We start from the raw sequence: 27,169 nt of genomic DNA on the forward strand, positions 1-27,169 counted from the left end.
CCGCAACCTCCGCCTCCTGGGTTCAGGCAATTCTCCTGCCTCAGCCTCCTGAGTAGCTGGGATTACAGGCACGTGCCACCATGCCCAGCTAATTTTTTGTATTTTTAGTAGAGACGGGGTTTCACCATGTTGACCAGGATGGTCTCGATCTCTCGACCTTGTGATCCACCCGCCTCGGCCTCCCAAAGTGCTGGGATTACAGGCTTGAGCCACCGCGCCCGGCCTGCACACACATTCATAGTCTATGTGACTATTTGTATACCAGGACCATGGTGCTTGATGACTATAGCTTTATAGTATAGTTTGAAGTCAGGTAATGTGATGCCTCTAGATTTCTTCTTTTTGCTTACTCTTGCTTTTGCTATGTGGAGTCAAAATAAAATTTTATTATTTTCAATCACATCAATTAATTTGGTGGACAGAACATTAGTTGAAGTCAGTCAGGCGCAGAAAGATTATCTCATGACTAAATAACATATTGTTACTATCTTTTATCTCCCTACTTGAGTAAAGTGAAATAGGTTAAAGTTAATGGCATAGTAACACTTCATTGAATGCACAATAGCCTCAACATGTTAAAGAAATGTTTAATTACAAAATTAAGTTTACAGGTAATCTAAAAACTTTTGCATTTATAGCATAAAAGTACAATTAGTAGAATGATTCACTAATCCAATTACATTTAAGTAAAATTTAAAAAGCTTTTCTCCACTGTGATATAGAGTATTACTCTGAACACCTATCTCATGCATCACTAAGAAAAGTAAACTGACAAAAGCCTCTCCACTTTTTCATCATAAATCTTATATTTTAATGCCCATGTTCTTCCACAGAAAAAAATCATAAATAATGCCCATCTAATAAAAGAGAATCTCTCATATATTTGACAAAGCAGCAATTTACCACATGCTTTCGCATGTAAATAAATGAAGATAAAGAATAAGACTTGAATTTCATCATTTACTTTTCAAATTAGCTGTAATTTTTTCAAGAAAAAGTATACTTTGAGTATAACTCTCCAAGGAATCTTCTGCTCCTTTTAAAATTATTTACAAATAATCTAACAACTTATAGATTTTTTTAATACTCAACATTCTCTTTTAGTGTAACGTCTAAAGTGTCAGTGCCTTAGTTATTTCTACTGTAAATTCTCAGATATTTACATAGACTCAATTTTGGGTTAAATATTTTTCATACTTGCTGCATCTGCAAAAACACATTTCAATATAAACTGCTGTTTTCTAAGCGTCAGTCTTTGAAATAAAATGTTTTTCCAAATTCATTACATTTGCAAGGTTTTTCTCCAGTATAAATTTCCTGATGTTGAACAAAGTTTGAGCAACTGCTTCAGGGTTTTCCTCTAGTACAAAATGTGTATAGTGAGATTTGTGATACAAGTAAAGGTCCTACAAACCTTCTATGCTCCTAGTATTTGTTATGTTTGTCTTCAGAATAACATGCTTCTTCACTTTAAAGGGTTATATTTTCTAAAAGATCTGTTGACAGTAATTGTACTTATAATGCTTTTATTAAATATGAACTCTCATTTATGTATGAACTTTCTGATGCTGAAGTAAAACGTGAACAGGTATCAATGACTTTTTCACATTCTATTTGTATAATCTTTCTCAAGCAAAAATGCTTTCCTGTGCAGTAAGATGTATTAGTTTTGTCACATTCTTTACACTTAAAAAGTTTTCTCTAGCATAAATTATCTTACCTACAATCAAGTGTAACAATCATTGGAAGGCTTTGTCAAATTCTTCACATATTTAGGGTTTCTCAACAGGATGGTTTCTTTTATGTTTAGAAAAGTTTTAGGTGTTGTCAAAATCATTGCCACATCTTTCAGGTTTGTAGAGTTTCTCACCAGTATGAATTTTCTTATGTCTAGTAAGGTGTGAGGACCGGTTAAAAGCTTTGCCACATTCTTCACATTTGTAGGGTTTCTCTCTAACATGAATTCTTTTATGATTAGCAAGAGTTGCGGGCCAGTTAAAAACATTGCCACATTCATCACATTTGTAGGATTTCTCTCCAGTATGAATTAACTTATGGTTAGTAAGGGTTGAAAATAAAGTAAAGCCTTTGCCACATTCTTCACATTTATAGGTATTCTCTCTAGTATGAATTCTTTTATGTCGAGTAAGGCTGGAGCACCCATTAAAAGCTTTGCCACATTCTTCACATTTGTAGGGTTTCTCTCCAGTATGAATTCTCATATGTTCAGTAAGGTTTGAGGATTGTATAAAAGCTTTGCCACATTCTTCACATTTGTAGGATTTCTCTCCAGTATGAATTTTCTTATGTCTAGTAAGGTTTGCAAACTGGTTAAAAGCTTTCCCACATTCTTCACATTTGTAGGGTTTCTCTCCAGTATGAATTTTCTTATGTTTAGTAAGGTTTGAAAACTGGTTAAAATCTTTGCCACATTCTTCACATTTGAAGGGTTTTTCTCCAGTATGAATTCTCTTATGGTTAGTAAGGGTTGCAAACCAGTTAAAGGTTTTGTGACATTCATCACATTCGTAAGGTTTGTCTCCAGTATGAATTATCTTATGTTTACTAAGGATTGAGAATAAACTGAAGCCTTTGCCACATTCTTCACATTTGTAGGGTTTCTCTTCAATATGAATTTTCTTATGTTTAAAAAGGGTTGAGGACTGGTTAAAGGCTTTGCCACATTCTTCACATTGGTAGGGTTTCTCTCCCATATGAATTCTCTTATGTTTAATAAGCTCTGAGAACCAGTTAAGAACTTTGCCACATTCCTCACATTTGTAGGAATTCTCTCTAGTGTGAATTCTTGTATGTTGTGTTAGATGTGAAAGCATATAAAATGATTTGCCACATTCTTTACATTTGAAAAATTTCTTTCCGGTATTTATCTTACGACTATTTGAATTTGAAAATTTACGAAAGACTTTCACATATTTATCACATTGAAATATTTTGCTCTGGGTAGTTGTCAAACATCGGTTAAGTTCATTATAACCTCCTTTGTACACCTTACACTCATCCACACTTTTACAGCTTATTCTTAATTGTAAATTCTCATGCCCACATTTTCCGTATCCTCTCAGTATCATTTTTTGGAAAGAATCTTTTATTCTGTGCTCTGGCCAAAGGTCTTCAGCAAAATGAGAACACATAACTGAAAGACATAAAAATAACAAATTACTCCACTTGCTAGACTGAGATGAATATACTTTACAAATCAAACCTATCAAATTATACCAACTACATAAGCAAAATGACATAGCAAAGTATATAAAATCTTAACTACCCCCAAATCTTCAATAAAATAAGTAATTTTGAAAGCATTCCAGTTTGATTTTGAAACACATTACAGAGCTACAGAATTACAACAATTTGGTATGAGTACAAAAGGTTAAAGTGTACCCTAGTAGAATAAAACGCAGCATATATATAAACTTTCACATATATGACTGAGGAGTCATTTGAATATCTATAATTATTGCAGCATTCTTACTGAAAGCCAGTAAGAAAAAGCAATGCAAATTTGTCACCAAATTACTCAGTATATATAACTTAAAATATAAAATACTTAAATATCACCTATATTTACAAAGCAGGAAATATTCTAACAACTATAAAGTTTGATGACATTATGCAAACTAAAATGAGTCAGTCACAAAAAGACAGAGATTGTATGAGACATATGAAACAGTTATACACCTAAGAGAAGATTGAGTGGGGTTTGAAAAGTGTCAGGAAGTGGGTAAAATTGGTAGTTGTTTAATGTGTATTGATATTTAGCTTTGCAAGACAAAAACATTTAGAAATATGTTTCATAACAATGTCAATATAATTAACAGTACTAAATATTTTAAAATATTCTATTGTAAATGTTATATATTTGACCAGTAAAAATAGACAATAATAACTAAGAGACACAAAGTTACTATAGTTTTAAAATTATCTTTAAATAGAAAAGTTTTTCTCCCATACAAAAATAATATAGATTCACAAATAAATAGATGTTGAAATTAGGAGAATTTTTATAACTGCTCACCTCGACAAGATTAAATAACCATTTGCAACAAATCTATACCAGAAATATACAAGTCATAAAAAGTACAAGGATAATATTTATACAGGTAAACACATACAGATATTATATTAGCAGTAGACATATGGCTGATTCATATTTGACTTTACTCCACACTGTCTTAAATTGTTCAGTTAAACACTGGCATATGCAATTATAATATAACCTAAAAAATCAAAACACAATTAACTCATGTGAGGTGGCATATCCTAAAATACATAACACAAAAATATAAAACTGCAAAAGAAAATTAAAACATGAAAAGTAAAACTTACTGGACAACATCAAGTACTTCAATATATTCACTAAACAACTCTTAGAAGAAAAATACAGGAGGGCCGGGCGCGCGGTGGCTCAAGCCTGTAATCCCGGCACTTTGGGAGGCCAAGGCAGGTGGATCACGAGAGATCGAGACCATCCTGGACAACATGGTGAAACCCCGTCTCTATTAAAAACACAAAAAATATAGCTGGGCATGGTGGTGCATGCCTGTAATCCCAGCTACTCAGGAGGCTGAGGCAGGAGAATTGCCTGAACCCGGGAGGTGGAGGCTGCAGTGAGTCGAGATCACACCATTGCACTCCAGCCTGGGTAACTCCGTCTCAAAAAAAAAAAAAAAAAAAAAATATACATATATACATACATACATATATATATATATATATATATATATATATATATGAAAAAAGTAACCTAGAGGTTACTTGCAGACAAAAAAAAGTCTGAGAATGTCTCAAATTTTGATGTAGTAATAAAATTCCTAACCAGTAATACTTGATTCAAAATTAGTTTACTTTTTTTTTTTTTTTGAGATGGAGTTTCGCTCTTGTTACCCAGGCTGGAGTGCAATGGCGCGATCTCGGCTCACCGCAACCTCCGCCTCCTGGGTTCAGGCAATTCTCCTGCCTCAGCCTCCTGAGTAGCTGGGATTACAGGCACGCGCCACCATGCCCAGCTAATTTTTTGTATTTTTTAGTAGAGACGGGGTTTCACCATGTTGACCAGGATGGTCTCGATCTCTCGACCTCGTGATCCACCCGCCTCGGCCTCCCAAAGTGCTGGGATTACAGGCTTGAGCCACCGTGCCCGGCCCAAAATTAGTTTACTTTAAAAACAAGATACAAATAAAGACTTTTCAAAATGAAAGGTGACAGTGTTCATTATGACTAGTACAGTTCCACATGAACTGCTACATGGTGGCCTGGCAAAGTGGCTTAGGCCTGTAACCTTACAGCTTTAGGACGCCAAGGCAGTAAGATAACTTGAAACCAGGAGTTCAAGATCAGTCTGAGCAACATAGTGAGACTCTGCATATAAACAAACAGAAATGCTAAAATGAGTTCATTATTTTGGGGAAAAAAAAAAACAAACGACGCTAGACAGTATAAAACCACATATAAATATAAAGTTCTCTATTAAATGTAAATATACACACACATATTTACTCTAATGATGGTGCATAAAACCTTTAAAGTTATTCTATATGACAAAAAATAATCTACATAAATCTATTAATAGACACCCAATAGCTCATGCCTGTAATCCCAGCACTTTGGGAAGCCAAGGCGGGTGGATCACGAGGTCAGGAGTTCGAGATCAGCACAGCCAACATGGTGAAACCCTGTCCCCCTTAAAAATACAAAAATTAGCTGGGCCTGGTGGTGTGTGTCTGTAATCTCAGCTACTAAGGAGGCTGAGGCAGGAGAATTGCTTGAACGTCGGGGACTGAAATTGCAGTGAGCTGAGATCGTACCACTGCACTCCAACCTAAGCAACAGAGCAAGACTCTGTCTCCAAAAAAAAAAAAATTGTTGGCCGGGCGCGGTGGCTCAAGCCTGTAATCCCAGCACTTTGGGAGGCCGAGGCGGGTGGATCACGAGGTCAAGAGATTGAGACCATCCTGGTCAACATGGTGAAACCCTGTCTCTACTAAAAATACAAAAAATTAGCTGGGCATGGTGGCACATGCCTGTAATCCCAGCTACTCAGGAGGTTGAGGCAGGGGATGGAGGTTGCGGTGAGCCGAGATCACGCCATTGCACTCCAGCCTGGGTAACAAGAGCGAAACTCTGTCTCAAAAAAAAAAAAAAAAAAAAAAAAAAAAATTGTTACGAAATTAAAACATAATGTTTCAACTTTAAGATGTTTAATGTAATCAACATTTTTCAAGATAATTAATTGTACTTCTAGAAAGTATGTGAAAAGGTTTAAAAATAAACCATGTCACAACAAAATTAAAACAAACAAAAATTAAGGCACTAAAATGAACCGTGAAAAAGAAAACATATCTACAAGAAAAACATAAAACAATAACAATAAACTGGTAATAGTAACTGTATTTCTTTAAGCAATCATTTAAAAAATACATTAATTAAAAAATGTAATCCCAGGACTTTGAGAAGCCAAGGTGGGCTGATCAGCTGATCTCAAGAGTTTGAGAACAAATCCTGGGACATCATGGCAGACGGGAGGCAGGACTAGCCTGCAGCCCCAACTCAGGTGAACAAAGCAGTGTGTGGAGAGTTGCACCATTAACTTTAGCTTCAGAATAACTGCAGGAATAAATCAGGAAACTTGAGATGACACACAGATCCTCTGAGTAAAGCAGACTGCTCCTGTAGGATCCAGGAGACACCCCCAATACTGTAAGTGCCCAAACTGCAGAAGTGGAAAAGGCAGATGCTCCATCCCTGAACATGCACCCCCACTGGGGAAACTGAGGATCTAGTTTGTGGGAGAAGATGCCAACCTTACCTGGAGCTGAGTTCATTTAGAGGCCGAGTGAAATGTGGGGGTAAAAGACGCAATAGGAAAGGCTCTGGGAGCTCGCTGGGTTCCCAAACAGGCCATTCCTGTCTGGTATTACAAGGATCTTTTTGGAGGACAGCACAGGCATGGGGAAAACACCAGAGGGAGAAGAAAACCCCCAACTGAACTCTGTAGCAATTTGAACCACCTGAGAGAGAAGCCTCCTGGCCAGAACTCATCATGCAGACTCCACAGGCCTGGGAAGAACAAATGCCCTTTTCTTTCACAGCTAGGAGGCAGATAGCCTGGGGCAAGTCCTCAGAGCTGCTTGCTAACTGCCTGAAAACAGACTTGTTATGGAGGACACAGTGGGAGTGTGCCCTTCGGATCATGTAGGAGCTGGTGAGACATGTGACTGCCAGCTTTTCCCCACATCCCTGACAACCTGCATAACTTGGTAGAGGCAGCCATAATCCTCCTAGGTACATAAATCCATTGACCTGGGAACTTTATCCCCATCTTCAAAAGCAGCTACAGCAGGGCCCACCCAAAGAGTCTGAGCTCAGCCACACCTAGCCCTGCCCCACCCAATGGTCCTTCCCTATCCACCCTGGTATCTGAACACAAAGGGCATATATACTCTGAGAAGTTCTAGGGCACCACCACCACCGGTTCTTCTTCATACTGCCATAGCTGATGCTCTCTGGAAAGCACCAGTTCCCAGAAGGAGGCCAATCGGCACAAAAAGAGAGCATTGAACCAGCAAAGCAAAGACATTAACAGTCCATTTCATCTCCACTGAAACAGGTGCTGGTATCCACAGCTGAGAGACCAATCAACAGTTCACAACACAGCACTCCTGGCAGACAACCCTTAGTTCCAGCTCAGAGCCTGGTAGACTTGCTGGGTGGCTAGACCTAGAAGAGGGATAACAATCAATACAGCTCGGCTCTCAGGAAGCCACAGCCATAGAGAAAGGGGAGAGTACTACATCAAGGCAATACCTCGTGGGACAAAAGAATCTGAAAAACACCCTTCAGCTCTAGACCTTCCTTCTGACAGAGACTGCCGGGTGAGGTGGTTCACGCCTATAATCTCAGCACTTAGGGAGGCAGAGGTGGGCAGATTACCTGAGGCTGGGAGTTTGAAACCAGCCTGACCAACATGGAGAAACCCATCTCTACTAAAAATACAAAATTAGCCGGGTGTGGTGGCTCATGCCTGTAATCCAAGCTACTCAGGAGGCTAAGGCAGGAGAATTGCTTGAATCTGGGAGGTGAAGGTTGCAGTGAGCTGAGATCACTCCATTGCACTCCAGCCTGGGCAACAAGAGCAAAACTCCATCTCAAAAAACAAACAAACAAAAAAATCACTGCCTTCTGAAAGAGCCTACCCAAGTGAAAAGGAGCCAGAAAACCAATTCTGGTAATATGACAAAGCTCTTTAGTACCCCCAAATTATCACACTAGCTAACCAGCTATAGATCCAAACCAAGAAGAAATTCCTGACTTATCTGAAAAAGAATTCAGGGGGTTAGTTAGTACGCTAATAAGAAAGGCATTAGAGAAAGCAGAAACCCAATGCAAGGAAATTCAAAGAACAATACGAGAAACAAAGGGAGAAATATTCAAGAAAATGGATAGCATAAAGAAAAAACTATCAAAACTTCAGAAAACAATGGACACACTTACAGAAATGCTAACTGCTCTAGAAAGCCTCAGCAATAGACTAGAATGAGTACAAAAAAATTCAGAGCTCAAAGACAAGGTCTCTGAATTAACCCAATCCAACAAAGACAAAGAAAAAAGAATAAGAAAATATGAACAAAGCCTCCAAGAAGTCTGGGATTATGTTAAATGACCACACCTAACACTGGAAAACACTTTTGGGTTAATAATTGAGGAAAAACTTCCTCAGCCTTGCTAGACACTTAGACATCCAAATACAAGACGCACAAAGAACACCTGAGAAAATTGTCACAAAAAAAGATTATCACCTAGGTACACTGTCATCAGGTTATCAAAGAAAAAACTGTTAAGAACTGTGACACAAAGGCACCAGGGTAACCAATAAAGGAAAACTACCAGATTAACAGCAGACTTCCCTAATAACTTCAGTAAGAAACAAAATGGGAGATATTACAACTGACACCACAGAAATACAAAGGTTCATTCAAGGCTACTAGAACACCTTTACAAACATAAACTAAAAAACCTAGAAAAGATGGATAAATTCCTGGAACAATAAAACCCTCCTAGCTTAAATCAGGAAGAATTATATACCCTGAACAGACCAAAAGCAAGTAGCCAGATTGAAATGGTAATTTTAAAATTACCACCACCAACAAAAAAGTCTAGGACCAGACAAATTGACAGCAGAATTCTGCCAGACATTCAAAAAATTGGTACCAATCCTATTGATACCATTCCAAAAGACAGAGTAAGAGGGAACCCTCCCTAATTCATTCTGTGAAGCCAATATCATGTTATTATCACAACCAGAAAAGGACATGATCAAAAAAGAAAACTACAGACTGATATCCCTGATGAACAGATGCTAAAATCCTTAACAAAATACTAGCTAAATGAATCCAACAACGTATCAAAAAGATAATCCATCATGATCAAGTGAGTTTCACACCAAGGATGCAGACAGTTTAACATATGCAAGTCAATATGTTTTACACCACATAAACAGAGTTAAAAATAAAAGGCACATGATCATCTCAACAGATGCAGAAAAAACATTTGACAAATCCACCATCCCTTTATGATTAAAACTCTCAGTCAAATTGGCATACCAGGGACATACCTCCATGCAATAAAAGCCATCTATGACAAATTCACGGCCAACATAATACTGAATGGAAAAACGATGAAAGCATTCCCTCTGAGAACTGAAATAAGACACTCTTCTGTTGTTTTTTTTTTTTTCTTAAGCTCTTATTCTTCTTGCCCAGGCTGGAGTGCAATGGCACAATCTTGACTCACTGCAACCTCCACCTCCTGGGTTCAAGTGCTTCTTCTGCCTCAGTCTCCCAAGTAGCTGGCACTACAAGTGCCCACCACCATGCCCGGCTAATTTTTTTGTATTTTTAGTAGAGACAGAGTTTCACTGTGTTGGCTAGACTGGTCTTGAACACCTTACCTCAGGTGATCCACCTGCCCCAGCCTCCCAAAGTGCGGGATTACAGGTGTGAGCCACGACCCCAGGCCCAACCACCACGCCTGGCCCTCACCACTCTTCTTCAACATACCACTGGAAGTCCTAGCCAGAGGAATCAGACAAGAGAAATAAAGGGCATCCACATCAGTAAAGAGAAAGTCAAACTGTCAGGGTTTGCTGGTGATGTTATCATTTATCTTGAAAACCCCAAAGATTCCTCCAAAAAACTCCCAGAATTGATAAAAGAATTGAGCAAAGTTTCCAGATACAAGATTAATGCACACAAATCAGTAGCTCTTCTATACACCAACAGTGACCGAGTGGAGAATCAAATCAAGAAATCAACCCCTTTTACAATAGCTGCAAAAATGACAAAATACTTAGAAATATACCTAATCAAGTACATGAAAGCCTCTAAAAGGAAAACTACAAAACACTGCTGAAAGAAATCACAGATAACACAAACAAGCGGAAACACATTTTATGCTCATGAATTGGTAGAATCAGTATTTTGAAAATGACCATACTGCCAAAAGCAATAAACAAATTCAATGCAATCTCCATCAAAATACTACCGCCATTCTTTACAGAATTAGAAAAAACAATTCTAAAATTTATACGAAACCAAAAAAGGGCCTGCATAGCCAAAGCAAGACTAAGCAAAAAGAATAAATCTGGAGGCATTGTACTACCTGAATCAAACTACACTATAAAGCCCTAGTCACCAAAACAGCATGGTACTGGCATAAACAATTGGCACATAGACCAATGGAACAGAATAGGAAATACAGAAATAAACCCAAATACTTAAGGCCAACTGATCTTTGAGAAAGCAAAAACATAAAGTGAGGGGAAAAAAACCCTTTTCAACAAATGGTGCTGGGAAAACTGGCTAACCACATGTAGGAGAATAAAACTGGATCCTTATCTCTCATCTTATACAAAAATAAACCCAAGATAAAGAACTTAAATCTAAGATCTGAAACTATAAAAATTCTAGAAGATAACACTTGAAATCCTTGCTTAGGCAAGGATTTCATGACCAAGAACCCAAAAGCAAATGCAATAAAAACAAAGATAAACAGCTGGAACTTAAAAGAGCTTTTCCAAAGCAAAAGATACAGTCAGCAGAGTAAACAGACAACCCACAGAGTGGGAGAGGATCTTCACAATTTATACATCTGACAAACGACTAATATCCAGAATCTACAATGAACTCAAACAATCAGCAAGAAAAAAACAAACAATCTAATTAAAAAGTGGGCTAAGGACACAAACATTTCTCAAAAGAAGATAAACAAATGGCCAATAAACATGAAAAAATGCTTTTCGTCACTAATGATCAGGGAAATACAAATCAAAACCACAATGCAGTACCACCTTACTCCTATAAAAATGGTCATAATCAGAAAAACATAAAACAGTAGATGTTGGCATGGATACGGTGATCAGGGACCACTTCTACACTGCTCGTGGGAATGTAAACTAGTACAACGGCTATGGAAAACAGTGTGGAGATTCCTTAAAGAACTAAAGGTAAAACTACCATTTGATCTAGCAATCCCATTATTGGGTATCTACCTACATGAAAAGAAGTTACTGTCTGAAAAAGATACTTGCACACGCACAGTTACAGCATCACAATTTGCAACTGCAGAATCGTGGAACCAACTCAAATGCCCATCAATGTGTAGACAAAGAAACTGTGGCATATATATAGGATGAAATACTATTCAGCCATTAAAAGGAATAAATTAATGGCATTCGCAGTGACCTGGATGAGATTGGAGACTACCATTTTAAGTGAGGTAACTCAGGAATGGAAAACCAAACATTGTATGTTCTCACTGATATGTGGGAGCTAAGCTCTAAGGACTCAAAAGCATAAGAACAATACAATAAACTTTGCAGGGTCAGGTGGGAAAGGGGTGAGAGATAAAATGCTACAAATAGCAGGCAGCATATACTGCTTGAGTGATGGGTGCACCAAAATCTCAAAAATTACCACTAAAGAACTTACTCGTGGTAACTAAACACCAATAACCTATGGAAAAATCAGATTAAAAAAAAAAAAAAAAAAAAAGAGTTCAAGACCAGTTTGGGCAACATGATAAAACACTATCTCTACCAAAAATATAAAAAACTAGGGATGTGATGGCACATACATGTAACCCAGCTACTGGAGGGGCTGAAGTTAGAGGATCTTCTAAGTTTCAAAAGTTGAGGCTGCAGTGAGCCATTATTAAGCAACTGCAAACCAGCCTGGTTGAAAGAGGCCCTATCTAATTTATAAACAAACAAACAAATAAATAAATAAATAAGACGCCTGAGCAGCTTAAGTAAAAAAGCATACAGTATGTTCTCTATAAGAGACTCATTTTACCATTGAGTCAAATAGGCTGAAAGTAACAAAATTTTTTAAAAAACTGTATTTCATGTCAATAGTAACCACAATTGGGTGAGATGGTCATCATTATATTAGACATAATATGCTTTAAGTCAAGTACTTGGCCAGGAATGGTGGCTCACGCCTGTAATCCCAGCATTTTGGGAGTTCGAGGCAGGCAAATCACTTCAGGTCAGGAGTTTGAGACTAGCCTGGTCAAAATGATAAAACCCTATCTCTACCAAAAATACAAAAATTAGACAGGCATTGTGAAACACACCCATAATCGCAGATACTCAGGAGGCTGAGGCAAGAGAATCAGTTGAACTAGGGAAGTGGAGGTTGCAGTGAGTCACGATCACACCACTGCACTCCAGCCTATGCACCAGAGACTCTTATCTCAAACAAACAAACAACACAAGCAAACAAATAAGTATAGTTTTAGCCTTAGTCAAAGACTGATATTACATAATGGTAAAATGAATCAATTTACCAGGAATCCGTAACTATCATATCTATCTATATGTATGTGTATGAATAACATCAGGTCTCCAAAATATAGAAAGCAAATATTGACAAAGGTGAAGAAAGAAATACATAGCGACACAACAGTTGTAGCTATCAAGACCCATTTTCAATCACAAATAGAAAATTAAGATAAAAGATCAAGGCCGGGCACGGTGGCTCAAACCTGTAATCCCAGCACTTTGGGAGGCCGAGGCGGGTGGATCACGAGGTCAAGAGATCGAGACCATTTGGTCAACATAGTGAAACCCCGTCTCTACTAAAAATACAAAAAATTAGCTGGGCATGGTGGTGCGTGTGCCTGTAATCCCAGCTACTCAGGGGGCTGAGACAGGAGAATTGCCTGAGCCCAGGAGGCAGAGGTTGCAGTGAGCCGAGATCGTGCCATTGCACTCCAGCCTGGGTAACAAGAGCGAAACTCCGTCACAAAAAAAAAAAAAAAAAAAAAAAAAAGATAAAAGATCAATAAGAAAACAGAAAACAGGCATTACAGACTGTAGTGATTATTTTACATATAGAGGAATACCTGAGTATATTTATAAAGAAACATGTTTATTTGGCTCACACTTTGGCAGACTGTGCAAGAAGTGTGTGGCAGCATCTGCTTCTGATGAGGGTCTCAGGAAGCTTACAATCATGGTGGAAGGCAAAGAGTAACTGGACATATCAAATGGTAAGAGACAGAGCAAGTGTGAGGTGAAGGAGTCACTTCTTTTAATGAAGCAGCTTTCATTTAAATTAATAGAGTGTAAATTTTCTGATTACCAAGAAGATCATGTCATGCCATTCTTGAGGAATTTGCCCCCATGACCCAAACACCTCCCACCAGGTCCCATATCCAACATTAAGGATCACATTGCAACATGAGGTCTGGAGAACAGGAACATGCATACCGTATCATAGACCAACCAGGCTTAACAGACTCATAAAAAAAACTTCTCAGTCAAAAGCAACAGAATATATAATATTCTTATTTGCACCTAGTATATTCTGTTAAAACACATAATGCATCTTATTAAATTTAACAATATCAACTGGGTGCAGTGGCTCATGCCTATAATTCCAACACTTTGAGAGACCAAGGAGGGAGAATCAAAGAAGTTTGAGACCAGCCTAGGTAACACAGTGAGGCCTGTTCCTACCAATAATTTTAAAAATTAGCCAGACATGATAGTGCATGCCTGTAGTGCCAGCTACACGGGGGGCAGCCCAGTAGGCTGAGGCTGCGGTGAGCCAAAATTATGCCACTGCCCTCCAGCCTGAGTGACAGTAAGATCCTGTCTCAAAATAACAATGATAAATAAATCTAGAAACACCAAAATCATACACTGGTATTTTCTTACAAAAACTGAATAAAACTAGAAATTAAAAGCAAAGGTAAAATTAGAAAATCCAAAAATACATGAAAATGAAACATGTGGGCCGGGTGTAGTGGCTCAAATCTGTAAACTTGAAACTACGGGAGACCAAGGCAGAAGGATTGCTTGAGAACAGGAGTTTGAGAGTAGAGTGGGCAACATAGTGAGACATACTTGTCTAAACAATTAATTTAAAATAAAACACACTCTTTGACGTATTTTTGCTCAAAAGTCAATTTCATTTTGTTAAGATGTCAATATAACCTAACTTGGTAGACAAATTCAATATAATCTCTATAAAAATTCCAATAGCACAGGTTTTCTTTTTTTACAGAAATGTTTAAAATTTTAAAATTTGATTATGACTATAACTAGCTAAACAACCATGAAAAAAAGCATTATACTTCCTGATTGAAAAACATATTAAGAGCTACAATAGGCCGGGCGCGGTGGCTCAAGCCTGTAATCCCAGCACTTTGGGAGGCCGAGGCGGGTGGATCACGAGGTCAAGAGATCGAGACCATCCTGGTCAACATGGTGAAACCCCGTCTCTACTAAAAATACAAAAAAATTAGCTGGGCATAGTGGTGCGTGCCTGTAATCCCAGCTACTCAGGAGGCTGAGGCAGGAGAATTGCCTGAACCCAGGAGGCGGAGGTTGCGGTGAGCTGAGATCGCGCCATTGCACTCCAGCCTGGGTAACAAGAGCGAAACTCCATCTCAAAAAAAAAAAAAAAAAGCTACAATAGCAAAAACAATGTGGTACTGACACAAAGACATATAAACAGATAGAAAAACAAAATACAGAGTGCAGAAAAGAACAGTTTTGTGTATGATCAAATGATCTTTCAGTTAAGTCACCATCAACACACAGTAGAGAAAAGATAATCTTTCCAAAAAATAATGTTGAAAACAGGGTTATTTACACTGATAAAGCTGAATTCTTTCCTTGAAATATATACAAAGAATATTTGAAATAAAATATTTAGAAATTTAAAAGCAACTAAAAATCTCTTAGAAAAAATATAGGAAAAAAACATGACATTTGTATTGGCACCATTTTCTTAAATAGGATATTAAATGCGTGAGCAACAAAGAGAAGAACAGAATAATTGAACTACACTATACTTCAACATTTTTGCACACCAAACAAAACATTCAAAAGAGTGATGATGCCTCCTAGGAAATCGGCGAAAATATTTGCAAATTACATGTGATAGGAGTTAAACAACTATTAAAACTGAATTATAAAGTTGAATAACTTAACTTAGAATTAAATTTTTCTCAAAATGATATAAATGCAAAAAAGCATTTGAAAGGATGCACAAAAATATTATTTGTAGACAAATGCATGAAAATCACATGAAAAACAGAGTCCTCTCACACCCATTATTACAGCCAGTGTCAGTTTTCTAGAAAACATCGAATCGGTTGATGATGCAATGAAAATAAAACCCATGTTAATTGTTGGTGCAAAATAAGAATGCAACCGTTATTTACAAATGTTATAATGTTCCCTCTAATACCTAAAAATTGAATTATTATTAAATACAGCAATTCCACTTATGGATCTACGTCCAAACTATGCAATGCAGGACCTGGAAACATATTTGAACATTTATATGTTTATTGTACCAGTATTCACAAAAATCAAAATGCTGAAGCAATCCAGGTGTTCTTTGATTTATAAATATATCATTAAAAGGTAACATATACATACAATAGAATATTAAGCCTTAAAAAAGAAAATATTGTCACATTTTAAGATAAATGTTTAGAGTATTATGTCACCTAAGATAAGCCAGTAACAAAATGATGGATACTGTACGATTCCACTTATTTGAGATATCTTAAGTAGTCACACTCATAAAAACAGAAAGTGGAAGGGTATTTCTCAAGGGCTGAAGAGAGGGTAAAAGGGACAGTTATTAATTAATGGGTACAAGGTTTTAGTTTTACAAGATGTAAACTTTTTAGAAGTATTTCACGTAACAGTGTGAATGTACTTCACAGGCCTGAAATGTAAAACTTTATTCAGGCCGGGCGCGGTGGCTCAAGCTTGTAATCCCAGCACTTTGGGAGGCCGAGGCAGGTGGATCACGAGGTCGAGAGATCGAGACCATCCTGGTCAACATGGTGAAACCCCGTCTCTACTAAAAATACAAAACATTAGCTGGGCATGGTGGCGTGTGCCTGTAATCCCAGCTACTCAGGAGGCTGAGGCAGGAGAATTGCCTGAACCCAGGAGGTGGAGGTTGTGGTGAGCCGAGATCGCGCCATTGCACTCCAGCCTGGGTAACAAGAGCGAAACTCCGTCTCAAAAAAAAAAAAAAAAAAAAAAAAAAAAAAAAAAAAAACTTTATTCAGACAGGATATCACTGTGTCACCCAAGCTGGAGTACAGTGGCACAATTATGGCTCACTGCAGGCTCAAACAACTAGACTCAAGTAATCCTCTCCCATTGATCACCCAAGTAGCTGGGACCACAAGTGCACACTACCATGCCTGGCTTAAAAATTTTATGTATGTATCTATGTATTTATTTATTTATTTTTAGAGATTGGGTCTTCATATGTTTCCCAAGCTGCTCTCCAACTTCCTGTCTTGGCCTCTCAAAATCCTTGGACTACAGATGTGAACCACCACTATGCCTGGCCCTAAAATTATACACTTCCATGAATTTAAGATGGCAAACTTTACGTTATGTTTTCACAACTTTTTAAAAAGAAAAACTAAAAAAATGCAGAATTACAAATCTTTTCAAAAATTGTCTTCAAATCACGGAAGTGCTTCTCTCATGCAAAGGAAATAAATACTCATTATTAAAGACACGGTGAAAAGAGGACGATTTCCATGACTACTCACCTAGATATAAGACAACCACTAAAAATCAGCTAAGAAAGAATATACACAAAATAAGGCATAACCGAAACTGGGGTCATATTTGTAGATAAAAGCACACATACATATATAACATGATTGTGATAGACATACTGCTGATTAATCTTTTAATTAAACCCCATGTTGACTTAAAGTATGTAAGTAAAACCACAACTCACAATAAACTGATGTTTAAAAACCTACACTAAATAAAGCACTAATATGAAACTGTAACTAGAGAAATGTTTACTCACAAAATCTGGTTTACAATATTCATGTGCCATTAAAAAAGAATTTGTCTAAATAATTACATATTTGGCTGTGACTGTGTACTCAGAGAAAGCAGCTATTTCAAATCATTGGCATGCACTGTATTGCAATAAAATTTCAGAAAAAAGTATAATTATAAATAAAAAATTCTAACATGAAATTTATAGTAAAAGTTTATAAGAAACTAGTAATTTTTAAATGTTTTAAATATATGCTATTCTTACACAATACAAACTGCCGTCATCCAACTTTAGAAGCAAAACAACAGCCTTACATTGCTAAACTTAAAAATTATATATTTTTTAGAATATGGTTAGCACCTCATATAAAGGCAAATATTTAGAAATTAGTTATGTTATTATTTAGATATATGCTTAAGAAAGTGGATGAAAATCCTATAATTCTTTTTTGTAAACTTTAATTTACAATTAACATCAACCATAACATGTAAATTATAGCACAGGTCCTAAATCTTCAAATCTAAAGTACAGAAAAATTTGAAATAGAAAATAGAAAGTAAAAATGTATAGGGAGAGTGACAACTTGTAAGGTGGAAAAATAAAAGGTGCCCTATTTGCTTACCATCCCACAGCAAGAAAATTTACCAGCCATCCCTGACAAAAATGTCTTTATGAAAGAGCCAAGCAGCATGGCTCACACCTGTAATGACAGACACATGGTACATTCAGGTTGGGGATTTAAAACCAGCCTGGGTTATGAAGCCAAAATCCATCTCAAAAATAAGTGCCTTTAAGAGAGCTTTGTGGTCCAGATAGAGTGTTGTGAGACGTTGCTAAAGTCTAAGATTGAGGAGTGTTCCTTTCAGAAGGCAGGCCCTCATTTGGGTGGAAAAATATAGGACCCCTGTTCTAAGCTACAGATCCTGGAAATGTCCCACTGAATTTGGTCCCACTGAGAATTCTGAACTTACTCTGTAATCATCCCAAACTCCTCCCAGCCACAGTCTAGGTGAGATCGTGCCCTTCCAGAGGCCTGGAGGAAGATACACATTCATTGCCACATAGGCCTGCAGACCTCATTCTTGACTGTGGTTTCTGAAGCAGTTCAATGACTTGTAGAACTGTGAGCCATAGTTCATGGCCAGTTCTGCCTACATAGGAACCCACACAGTGACCTGAAAAAATCCTGTCTGGTATTCAGTGAAAGCCATACTCATCCACATTCTGATACAAAGCCCATCATATATAAATCCAATTACAAAATCCTGCTCTACTGTCTGCCCTACAGAGCAACATCAAGAAAAATATCCAGTCTGTTCCAAAATTTAATGAAAATTACAACTATCCAAGCCCCTGTTATTAAGCCAATAAAGGTGAGCCCTAGTGCAGACCCAGCATCCTTGTGAGCAAGCTACACCACTCTCCACTACAAACCCAGCAGGTATTGCATCACCCTGAGAACCCAACAACAACAACAAAAAACTTTACCCCCTGAAACCAGTTTATAAAAACTTAAAAGAGGTGTTTGCTTCTTCAAATTCAGAAACCAATGCAAAACTATACTGTACCCACTGTAAATGCTTTCATTTAATATAGAACTGGATGTGGCAGAAAAATTAGTCAAAAAAAATTTTTTAAACTCATTGAAATTGAAGACAAATGAGTAAAAACTTGCTGCTTGTAGATCATATGCTCTTATATATTAAAAATAACCAATTTAAATTAATAAATACACTCAGTAAATTAGCAAAATATAAAGTTAACATACAAGTTATGATTCCATACACTTAAGGCAAACTGAGAGAGAAAACAATCTTATTTACAATAGCATTAAAATAACAAATTTCCGAGAACAAATTTAAAATAAAAAAAAATCTTTATAATACAAATATATTAATAAAATAAAATGGAAAAAATACAAATAATTTTTTTTTTTTGAGACAGTCTCTGTCACACAGGCTGGAGTGCAGTGGTGTAATCTCGGCTCACTGCAGCCTCCACCTCCTGGGTTAAAGCAATTCTCCTGCCTCAGCCTTTTCAGTAGCTGGGATTACAGGCATCTGCCACCATACCCAGCTAATTTTTGTATTTTTAGTAGAGATGGTAGGATTTCACCATGATGGCCAGGCTGGTCTCAAACTCCTGACCTCAAGTGCATCTCCCTGCCTTGGACTCCCAAAGTGCTGGGATTCCAGGTATGAGCACAAATAAATTTAAAAATATTTTATCTATAGATTGAAAGAATAAATACTGTTAAAGTGCCATATTTTCCAATATAATCTATGGATTCAGTGAACTCCCTATCAAAATTCCAGTGGCATTTTTTTTTATAGCAATGGAAAATAAAATCCTAAAATTTACATAAAACTACAACAAACTTTGACTAGCCAAAGCAATCTTGAAGAAAAAGAACAAAGCAGAAGGACATCATACTTTATAATTTCAAACTATATTTCAAAACTGTAATAATAAAAACAAGATGGAATGTGCAGAAAAGTTAACCAAAAATGGAACAGAAACCACTAATCACACATATTTCAGACATGATCTAGAAAGAGACCTTAAAAAATAGTTTATCATACAGTTTCTCAAAATTATGCAGATATTCATGTGTCCCCAGAAGAATGGAAAATCAGCCAGACTGTGCAGTATCTAATATGCCATGAAGAGGGCTTTGGCTCTCACAGTAAACTTGAAGGAAGATCACTGATGGGAAAGTAGAATTTTTACAGAATTTAAGAGCACAAGAAAGAAGATGCCCCTATGTGAGAGCAAGCAAAACAAAAACAACAAAAACAACAAAAACAACAACAACAACAAAAACAACAACAACAACAACAACAACAACAACGACTGAGCTTCCCAGAAACGATTTCCTCTAGAACATAGCTTCCCAACCCCACGTCAAGAACCGGCTTTCTCTTTGACCTTTGGACCTCTCATTTGTGCCACCTGTTGTATTCACTTTCACCTACCTGGGGGCTTGGCTATCATCTCCTGTCTTTTCCTATTCCAGGGCTCTTTTCCTTGCTCCAAACAGGTTATCAGGTGAGGCTTAGAGACAGCAATACCTGTTTTATTAAAAATAAATAACATAAATCTTGCTCACATTCTCCAATTACTACCCTACTAATGTGCTCAGTAAAGAGGATGTCATAGCATATTCTAGGAAATTAATCCCAAATTACCCATTTATAACAAATTTCTAAATATTTAGAAAATACTTTAAATTTGTAAGTCTTTAATTTCACTATCCCGTACTATTGAATAAAAAATTGGTGGTGGCAATTAAATTTTAAGGTGTGGGCAACAACATTTTATGCCACCAAATTTCTGTAATTATCACAAACTAGAATGAAGGATACAGATCAGCTCAGGAATGTAGAAAGTTCAGGTCAAGATGAAACGTATCAAATAAATTTTTTTCTACATGGACAAATATCAAAAAATTTCTTGAAAACAGGGATCTGAAACTCATTTATGGAAAGCATAAACTACCACAAGTTATACAAAAAAAGATAAATAAAACGTCTAGGGCCTATTAGGAATTCTGTGTTGACGTTATCCTCACCCAGGAAGGCCAGATTTCTGTAGTTCTCAAACATCACTTTCCTATATAAATTCCGTTGTGCAGTGTCCAGGCATTGCCATTCCTCTAGAGAGAATTCTATGGCCACATCCCTAAATGTCAGCGGACCCTGAAAAAAATACACACATACATATATACTAAATAACCATGGGCAGAGTTTTTATTTTGGCTCAAGATAAAGTAAAACAGTATAGAAAACTGATTCTGACTTACAGGAGTGACTGAAATGATCCAATAAAATGAATTTCAACATGGAAATTTCTCTAATGTATTCTTTAACTCAGATCAAAGAACAGCATAAGATCCATAACAGCAGTGTATATATGATACTTTTTTGAATGATAAAGCATAATAGAACATGAATACAAACATGTAAATTTTTGAGTGCCATATTGACATTATGCAGAATGAGTTGTGTATATTTTTCAGATGGAAAAGACGTGTTGAGTTACAAGGTACCTCTCAAATTTTAATGTGTACAGTAAACTGGAGATCTTATTATGCTGAATGTTTTTTTAGAAGATCTGAAATAAAGTTTGAATTTCTGAATTTCTAACAAGCTCACCAGTAATGCCAATGCTTTTGGCCCAAGAATATTTTGTCAAACATCCAGTAAGTAAAAGAGCCTGTGTTTTTCCCAGTTTTTCTGGCCTGTAAACAAAGATGAAAGCCTTCATTTTCCAAAGACATATATGCAAATATAACCTAAGGAAAAAGGCAGCTGCCAAATTAAATGTGATGGTTTATGCACATCAGCTGCATAAAAATACTTATTAATAAAGAGAAAAGTGATTAACTCTATAGGAAAAAAACCTGTCAGAGAGCTCTTTAACCAAGTCAATCATTAACATCAACTGCACTAGGAACAAATTTTTATGATGTGCCAATGCACAGAAAAGATCACGGCATCACTGCTGGAGTACTGCCCCCCAAAAGTAAAATATAATCTAATTTTTACCATAAAAAAAATCAATTTTATGCAAAGTTCAAAATACAGACATCTCCTATTTACTGTACTATTAAATAGTGATTCTAAGTAGTCCTTTAGCACCCTAGAGAGCAGGAATCTCCTAAAAAATTTTTCAGAACTTCCTGGGTGATAAATGTAATTCTGTTTAAATAAGCATTTTCTTAATTTCTTTCTGCATATAACTAATGGAGAACACAGATAAATCCTCAACATTACATATTCTCCTTCTTTACTAAGGACCTCCGAATTTCCCCAATAGAAATCTTGACTATCCACATGTTCCATAATTAAACAGCACAAAGAAAATATTTTTTATAATATTGCATATTATAAATTCATAATGAGAATTTTGCATGGCATATAAGAAGCCATGATGTAGAAAATGTAAACAAAGCTCTGGTATATAGGAAAAATATTTTTCAGAGACCCTTAACTATTATAATGAATTTTTAAAGTAATTGAAACTAACTCAGGGAGGAAAAGATCGAGTAGAGACGTCTGCAAGTACTAAACGCACGGCATTCCAGGAGGAAGAGTGGACACAGCTCTTGATCTGAGACAGGTTTAAGTGAAAAAGAGCCAATTCTTCCTCTTTCTCTTCCTTTTTTTGGAATTCCTTCTCAGATGAGATTCTCTGGACAAATTACCCTTGCATCTTGAGAATATGCCTCTGAAGGTGTCAGCACCCCCTGTTTACTTGCTAACACCACACCCACAGGCAGAAAACAAAGACCTGTAGAAAAAGTCCACCCACTTCTGTCCTATTTACAAGAGATTCAGGAACAATGAGATGCTCCATGAAGATAAAAATATAATTTTCACCAGGCACAGTGACTCATGCCTGTAATTCCAGCACTTTGGGAGGCCAAGGCAGGTGGATCACCTGGGGTCGGGAGTTCAAGACTAGCCTGGCCAACAAGGAGAAACACAGTCTCTACTAAAAGAAATACAAAATTAGCCAGCGTGGTGGTGCACGCCTATAATCCCAGCTACTCAGGGGGCTGAGGCAGGAGAATCACTTGAACCCGGGAGGCAGAGGTTGCAGTGAACCAAGATTGCACCATTGCACTCCAGCATGGGCAATAAGAGCAAAACCCATGTCAAAAAAAAAAAAAAAAAAATTAAGTTTCTCCTTTCCTGTCCTCAGGTGCCCTCCCCTGGCAGAGACACCAGTAATTTTTTCTACAACAATGGCAATATGAACCACGCTGACCTGTCTCTACCAAACCTGAACAAAATAGGCCCTTTGACCAACCTTCAATGCAAAGGTAGAACTTAACTCTTATGAATGTATCTTGAACCCCTCATACTTGACTCTGTCCTCATTTTAGAGTCACATGAGGCCCTTACTTAGAACAATATGCTGCGGCCACCAAGAACAATTAACAGAACCTGTGGAAAGAGCACAAGTAAGAGTTCTTGGCCACATAATCCTAATTAGGGCTGGGCTGATAACCACTTAGCTAAGCATTGCCTCTCAAGCTTTAATGACCTTATAAATCACTTGATAATTTTGGTCCCACTCTATGTTATGTCACTCTGCAAGTTTCAAAAGGGTTCGTAAATGGGTGTTTTAAACCAATCCCCTGTCAATGCTGATGTTGCTCTTCCTGGGCCATTATTAGCATTAGCTGGAGAAAGCAGGCACAGCACAGATTCCCTTAAACTCAGCTCTCTTGTCACAACACAAACACAACCAATCTCCATCCTCAAGCATCATATTCTTTGCTGGTCCTTTAAAGTTTACAGAAAAAAACAGAAGACAGTAATGTTTGAATAAGTCTGCATTTGGAAAACGACATGTACACATGTACTAGTGTAACGTTGATTAAGCAGGTGCTACATCCTCAAGTGTTACAGAGCGTTGTGCTGGGAAAAATACATTATTTGATTTAATCCTGATAACACCCTGGAGTTGGTACGAGGTGTTCAATAATTCTCAGGATAAAGAGCCCAGGATTTTTATTTCTTCTGTTTCTCTGTCATTTATTTTATTTTTAATGTATAAAACAAAAGCTAAATATAGACAGATTAGAGGGATACAGAAAAGCTTAATGTAGTTCAGAAAAAGTTTTATTTTTTATTTACTTTTTTGTGACTTATGCAGCAACTACTGAATCTGCAGTAACAGAAAACAAGTGGCTACATGGAATGTCTCAGCAAGTACTGGTTTTAATTAAAAAATTAAAAATTAAGGCCCTAAAATAAATACTTAATTTTTCCCATTTATCTGCTTCTGAGTTTCAGGGAATTAGGGGCACCAGCTCTAGAAAGGCTGCAGGACTCACCAGCCAAAACTAATTTCTTCTAATCAGTATCATCAGTTCGGTGAGGCAAGACCCACACTGGGGTCAGACCTAAATAAGGCCTCCAAAAAGAGGGAATCTTAACAGAACTGGGGGCAGGGAGTGAACCCTATGTAGAATTCTGCTCTCTACGCCACTAGGGTATTTCCAGTTCTGATTTTTTTAGGCTTACCTAAGAGAAACTTAAATCACAGAATTTGTGTAGCTAATTTTTTTTAGCCACTGCCATGACAATTTTCTAACATATACTAATAAGCAATTTAAACACATTCCTTAAGGTTCTCTAGGTAATGTTATCGCAGATAAGTTATGTATAATAGGAAGATAAAAAGGAATACAAATAATAACAACTCTTCTGTTCAAAAATATCCCTTCAGGTGATGGTATCAAAAGTCACAATATAAAGTGGCCAAAATAAAGGCCGAGTACTTTTGCACACATCTATAGACTGTACCAACCATATTATGCTTCATTTATCCAGTTGCCATTCTAGACTAACAGTTCCTGCATGGGAGGAACCCTGACTGCTCCAACTCTTTTCTCATGGCCATATAAAATAGAAACAATTAGTTTATCTATTTGAGTCACCAGGCCCTTTCCTTTTTTTTCACTCAAGTACCAGGAAACTTGAAAAACTCTCATCTGGGTACAAACCAAAGACATCTCTCATGTGAGGGGAGAACAAATGCAAAATGACTCATTTCTCTTACACTGAGACAGAAGCAGAATTAGCCACTCTTGTGAGCCTGACATCGTTCTGCTCTGGACAACCTCAAGAATCTCAAAGACACCTAGATGATGGTGAGAGGGTTCCCAGTAACCCTCGGCTGATGACTCAGCATGATCCTACGTAAAAAATGAAACTGCCCTGGTGGAGCTCCAGAATTTGGATCACCTTGTCCTGATGAGTTAGTTCTTGCATTATGAGGAAGACAAGAAGCCGGGCGCGGTGGCTCAAGCCTGTAATCCCAGCACTTTGGGAGGCCGAGGCGGGTGGATCACGAGGTCGAGAGATCGAGACCAACCATGGTCAACATGGTGAAACCCCGTCTCTACTAAAAATACAAAAAATTAGCTGGGCATGGTGGCGCGTGCCTGTAATCCCAGCTACTCCGGAGGCTGAGGCAGGAGAATTGCCTGAACCCAGGAGGCGGAGGTTGCGGTGAGCCGAGATCGCGCCATGGCACTCCAGCCTGGGTAACAAGAGCGAAACTCCGTCTCAAAAAAAAAGTACCATCCAATGATTTTTCAAAAAATTAATTACAGTATCAAAAATGTACAGTAAAGGATAAATAACTAATAATGTGAATTAGGGAGAAGAAATTGACATTTGAAAATGTCAGAATGTGTAAATTAAGTATTTTACTGCAAGTCAGAGTTAGGCTGGAGGAATTCGGAATGGGGAGCAGTCTTGCTTGGGGACACAGGTCAAACAATGCAGGGGAAAATCAGTCCCCTGTGGAGTGTGAAAATAATTAAGTGGCAGGCGATTAGACTGAGGTGGCTCCAGTCCCTAGATTTCTCTTTTTAGAAAGATCTAACTCGAATACACCGTTTTTTCTAAATTATTACACTGGGGGAAATAAAATTCACGCTTAACCAACTGTAAGCTGCCAAGTACCCTCTGATTACGCAACAGGAAATCTGCACCCTGATCTTACAAATTAAGAAGCTATGTAACTGCACCTAACGTATTAATTGAAATTGGTTTTGTTCCTCGCACACCTCTTCGAACTCTTTCCTTCCAGCTCCTCCCATGGGCCACAAACGACAACTCATAGCCGGGGGCGCTATAATTTTTGAACGACACTTCTATTACATTTTAAAATATTTTTCCAGTGACTTCCATGAATTTTTAATAGAAAAAAAGGGCCCGGGAACCCCACGGACCGAAGCCCTTCCCACGGATGAACCCCGCAGCCCGGGCCAGGACTCTCCCCGGACGACCCTCCCGCGGTCCCCGCACAGCCGGGGAGACGCGGCCCTGCGGCTGCCGCGCTGCCCGGAGACGGCTCCAGGCCGGGGCCGAGTCGCCGCGCAGGGAGGAGGCAGGACGCCCGGTCCGGCCGCAGCCGCCATCTTACGTCCGAAGGGGGCCGCGGGCCGGGCCGCGCCGCGGAGAACTGGGGCCGCGGGTCCGGGAGCCGCCCGCGGGGAGGCCCGAGCCCCGCCGTCGCTTCCAGCCGGTTCCAGCCAGGCCCCCCGCCTCTCTCGGGAGGCCGACCCGGCGGGCTCACCATGTCCGGGCTTCAGGCGGTCGCGGCGTCTCAGCCGCGCATCTCCCAGCACCTGCGGGTCACGGGGCCGCCGAGGCCGGGCCTCCGGGAGCAGCGGAGACGGAGCACCGAGGAGAGGAGCGGGCGCGCCGGCGGCGGCCGCAGACAAAGGCCCCGCCAAATCCGGAAGCCAGCCCGCCCGCTCCGGCCGCCGGCCTGATTGGACGGTTCCCAGAACGGCGTCCCTGATTGGACGGCATTGAGGGCCCCGCCCCACCAGGCTCTGAGTGACGGCAGGCGTGCTGGGCGGCGGGGCTGAGCGGAGCTGGAGTGAGAGCTCGGCCCGCTCGGGCGGGGCTTCCTCCCTGCGCCCGGCCGGGCCCTCCCCAGGCTATGTTTGCATCTGACCTGTGTGTAAGGTTGAATGCTTTTATAAAGAATATACTATATGGCTATTCACATATGAAAATAATGCAATAAGGCCGGGCGCGGTGGCTCAAGCCTGTAATCCCAGCACTTTGGGAGGCCGAGGCGAGTGGATCACGAGGTCAAGAGATCGAGACCATCCTGGTCAACATGGTGAAACCCCGTCTCTACTGAAAATACTAAAAATTAGCTGGGCATGGTGGCCCGTGCCTGTAATCTCGGCTACTCAGGAGGCCGAGGCAGGAGAATTGCCTGAGCCCAGGAGGCGGAGGTTACGGTGAGCCGAGATCGCGCCATTG

The 27,169-nt window shown here is 38.6% G+C and overlaps 1 protein-coding gene across 1 annotated transcript; it reads right to left on the minus strand.

Moving 5' to 3' along the window:
• Positions 1-569: 569 nt before the first annotated feature.
• On the minus strand, positions 570-26,612 carry ZNF479 (zinc finger protein 479). The gene is made up of 4 exons (XM_010332927.3): positions 26,466-26,612; positions 20,935-21,061; positions 20,339-20,434; positions 570-3,154 (listed from the first exon to the last, which is right to left on the minus strand). Exons 1-4 carry the CDS (start codon positions 26,466-26,468, stop codon positions 1,818-1,820), a joined length of 1,563 nt encoding a protein of 520 aa, XP_010331229.1. The 5' UTR covers positions 26,469-26,612; the 3' UTR covers positions 570-1,817.
• Between the last annotated feature and the right edge of the window lie 557 nt (positions 26,613-27,169).

Source organism: Saimiri boliviensis, chromosome 20 (genome assembly GCF_048565385.1).
Source record: "Saimiri boliviensis isolate mSaiBol1 chromosome 20, mSaiBol1.pri, whole genome shotgun sequence".
Lineage (NCBI taxonomy): Eukaryota > Metazoa > Chordata > Mammalia > Primates > Cebidae > Saimiri > Saimiri boliviensis.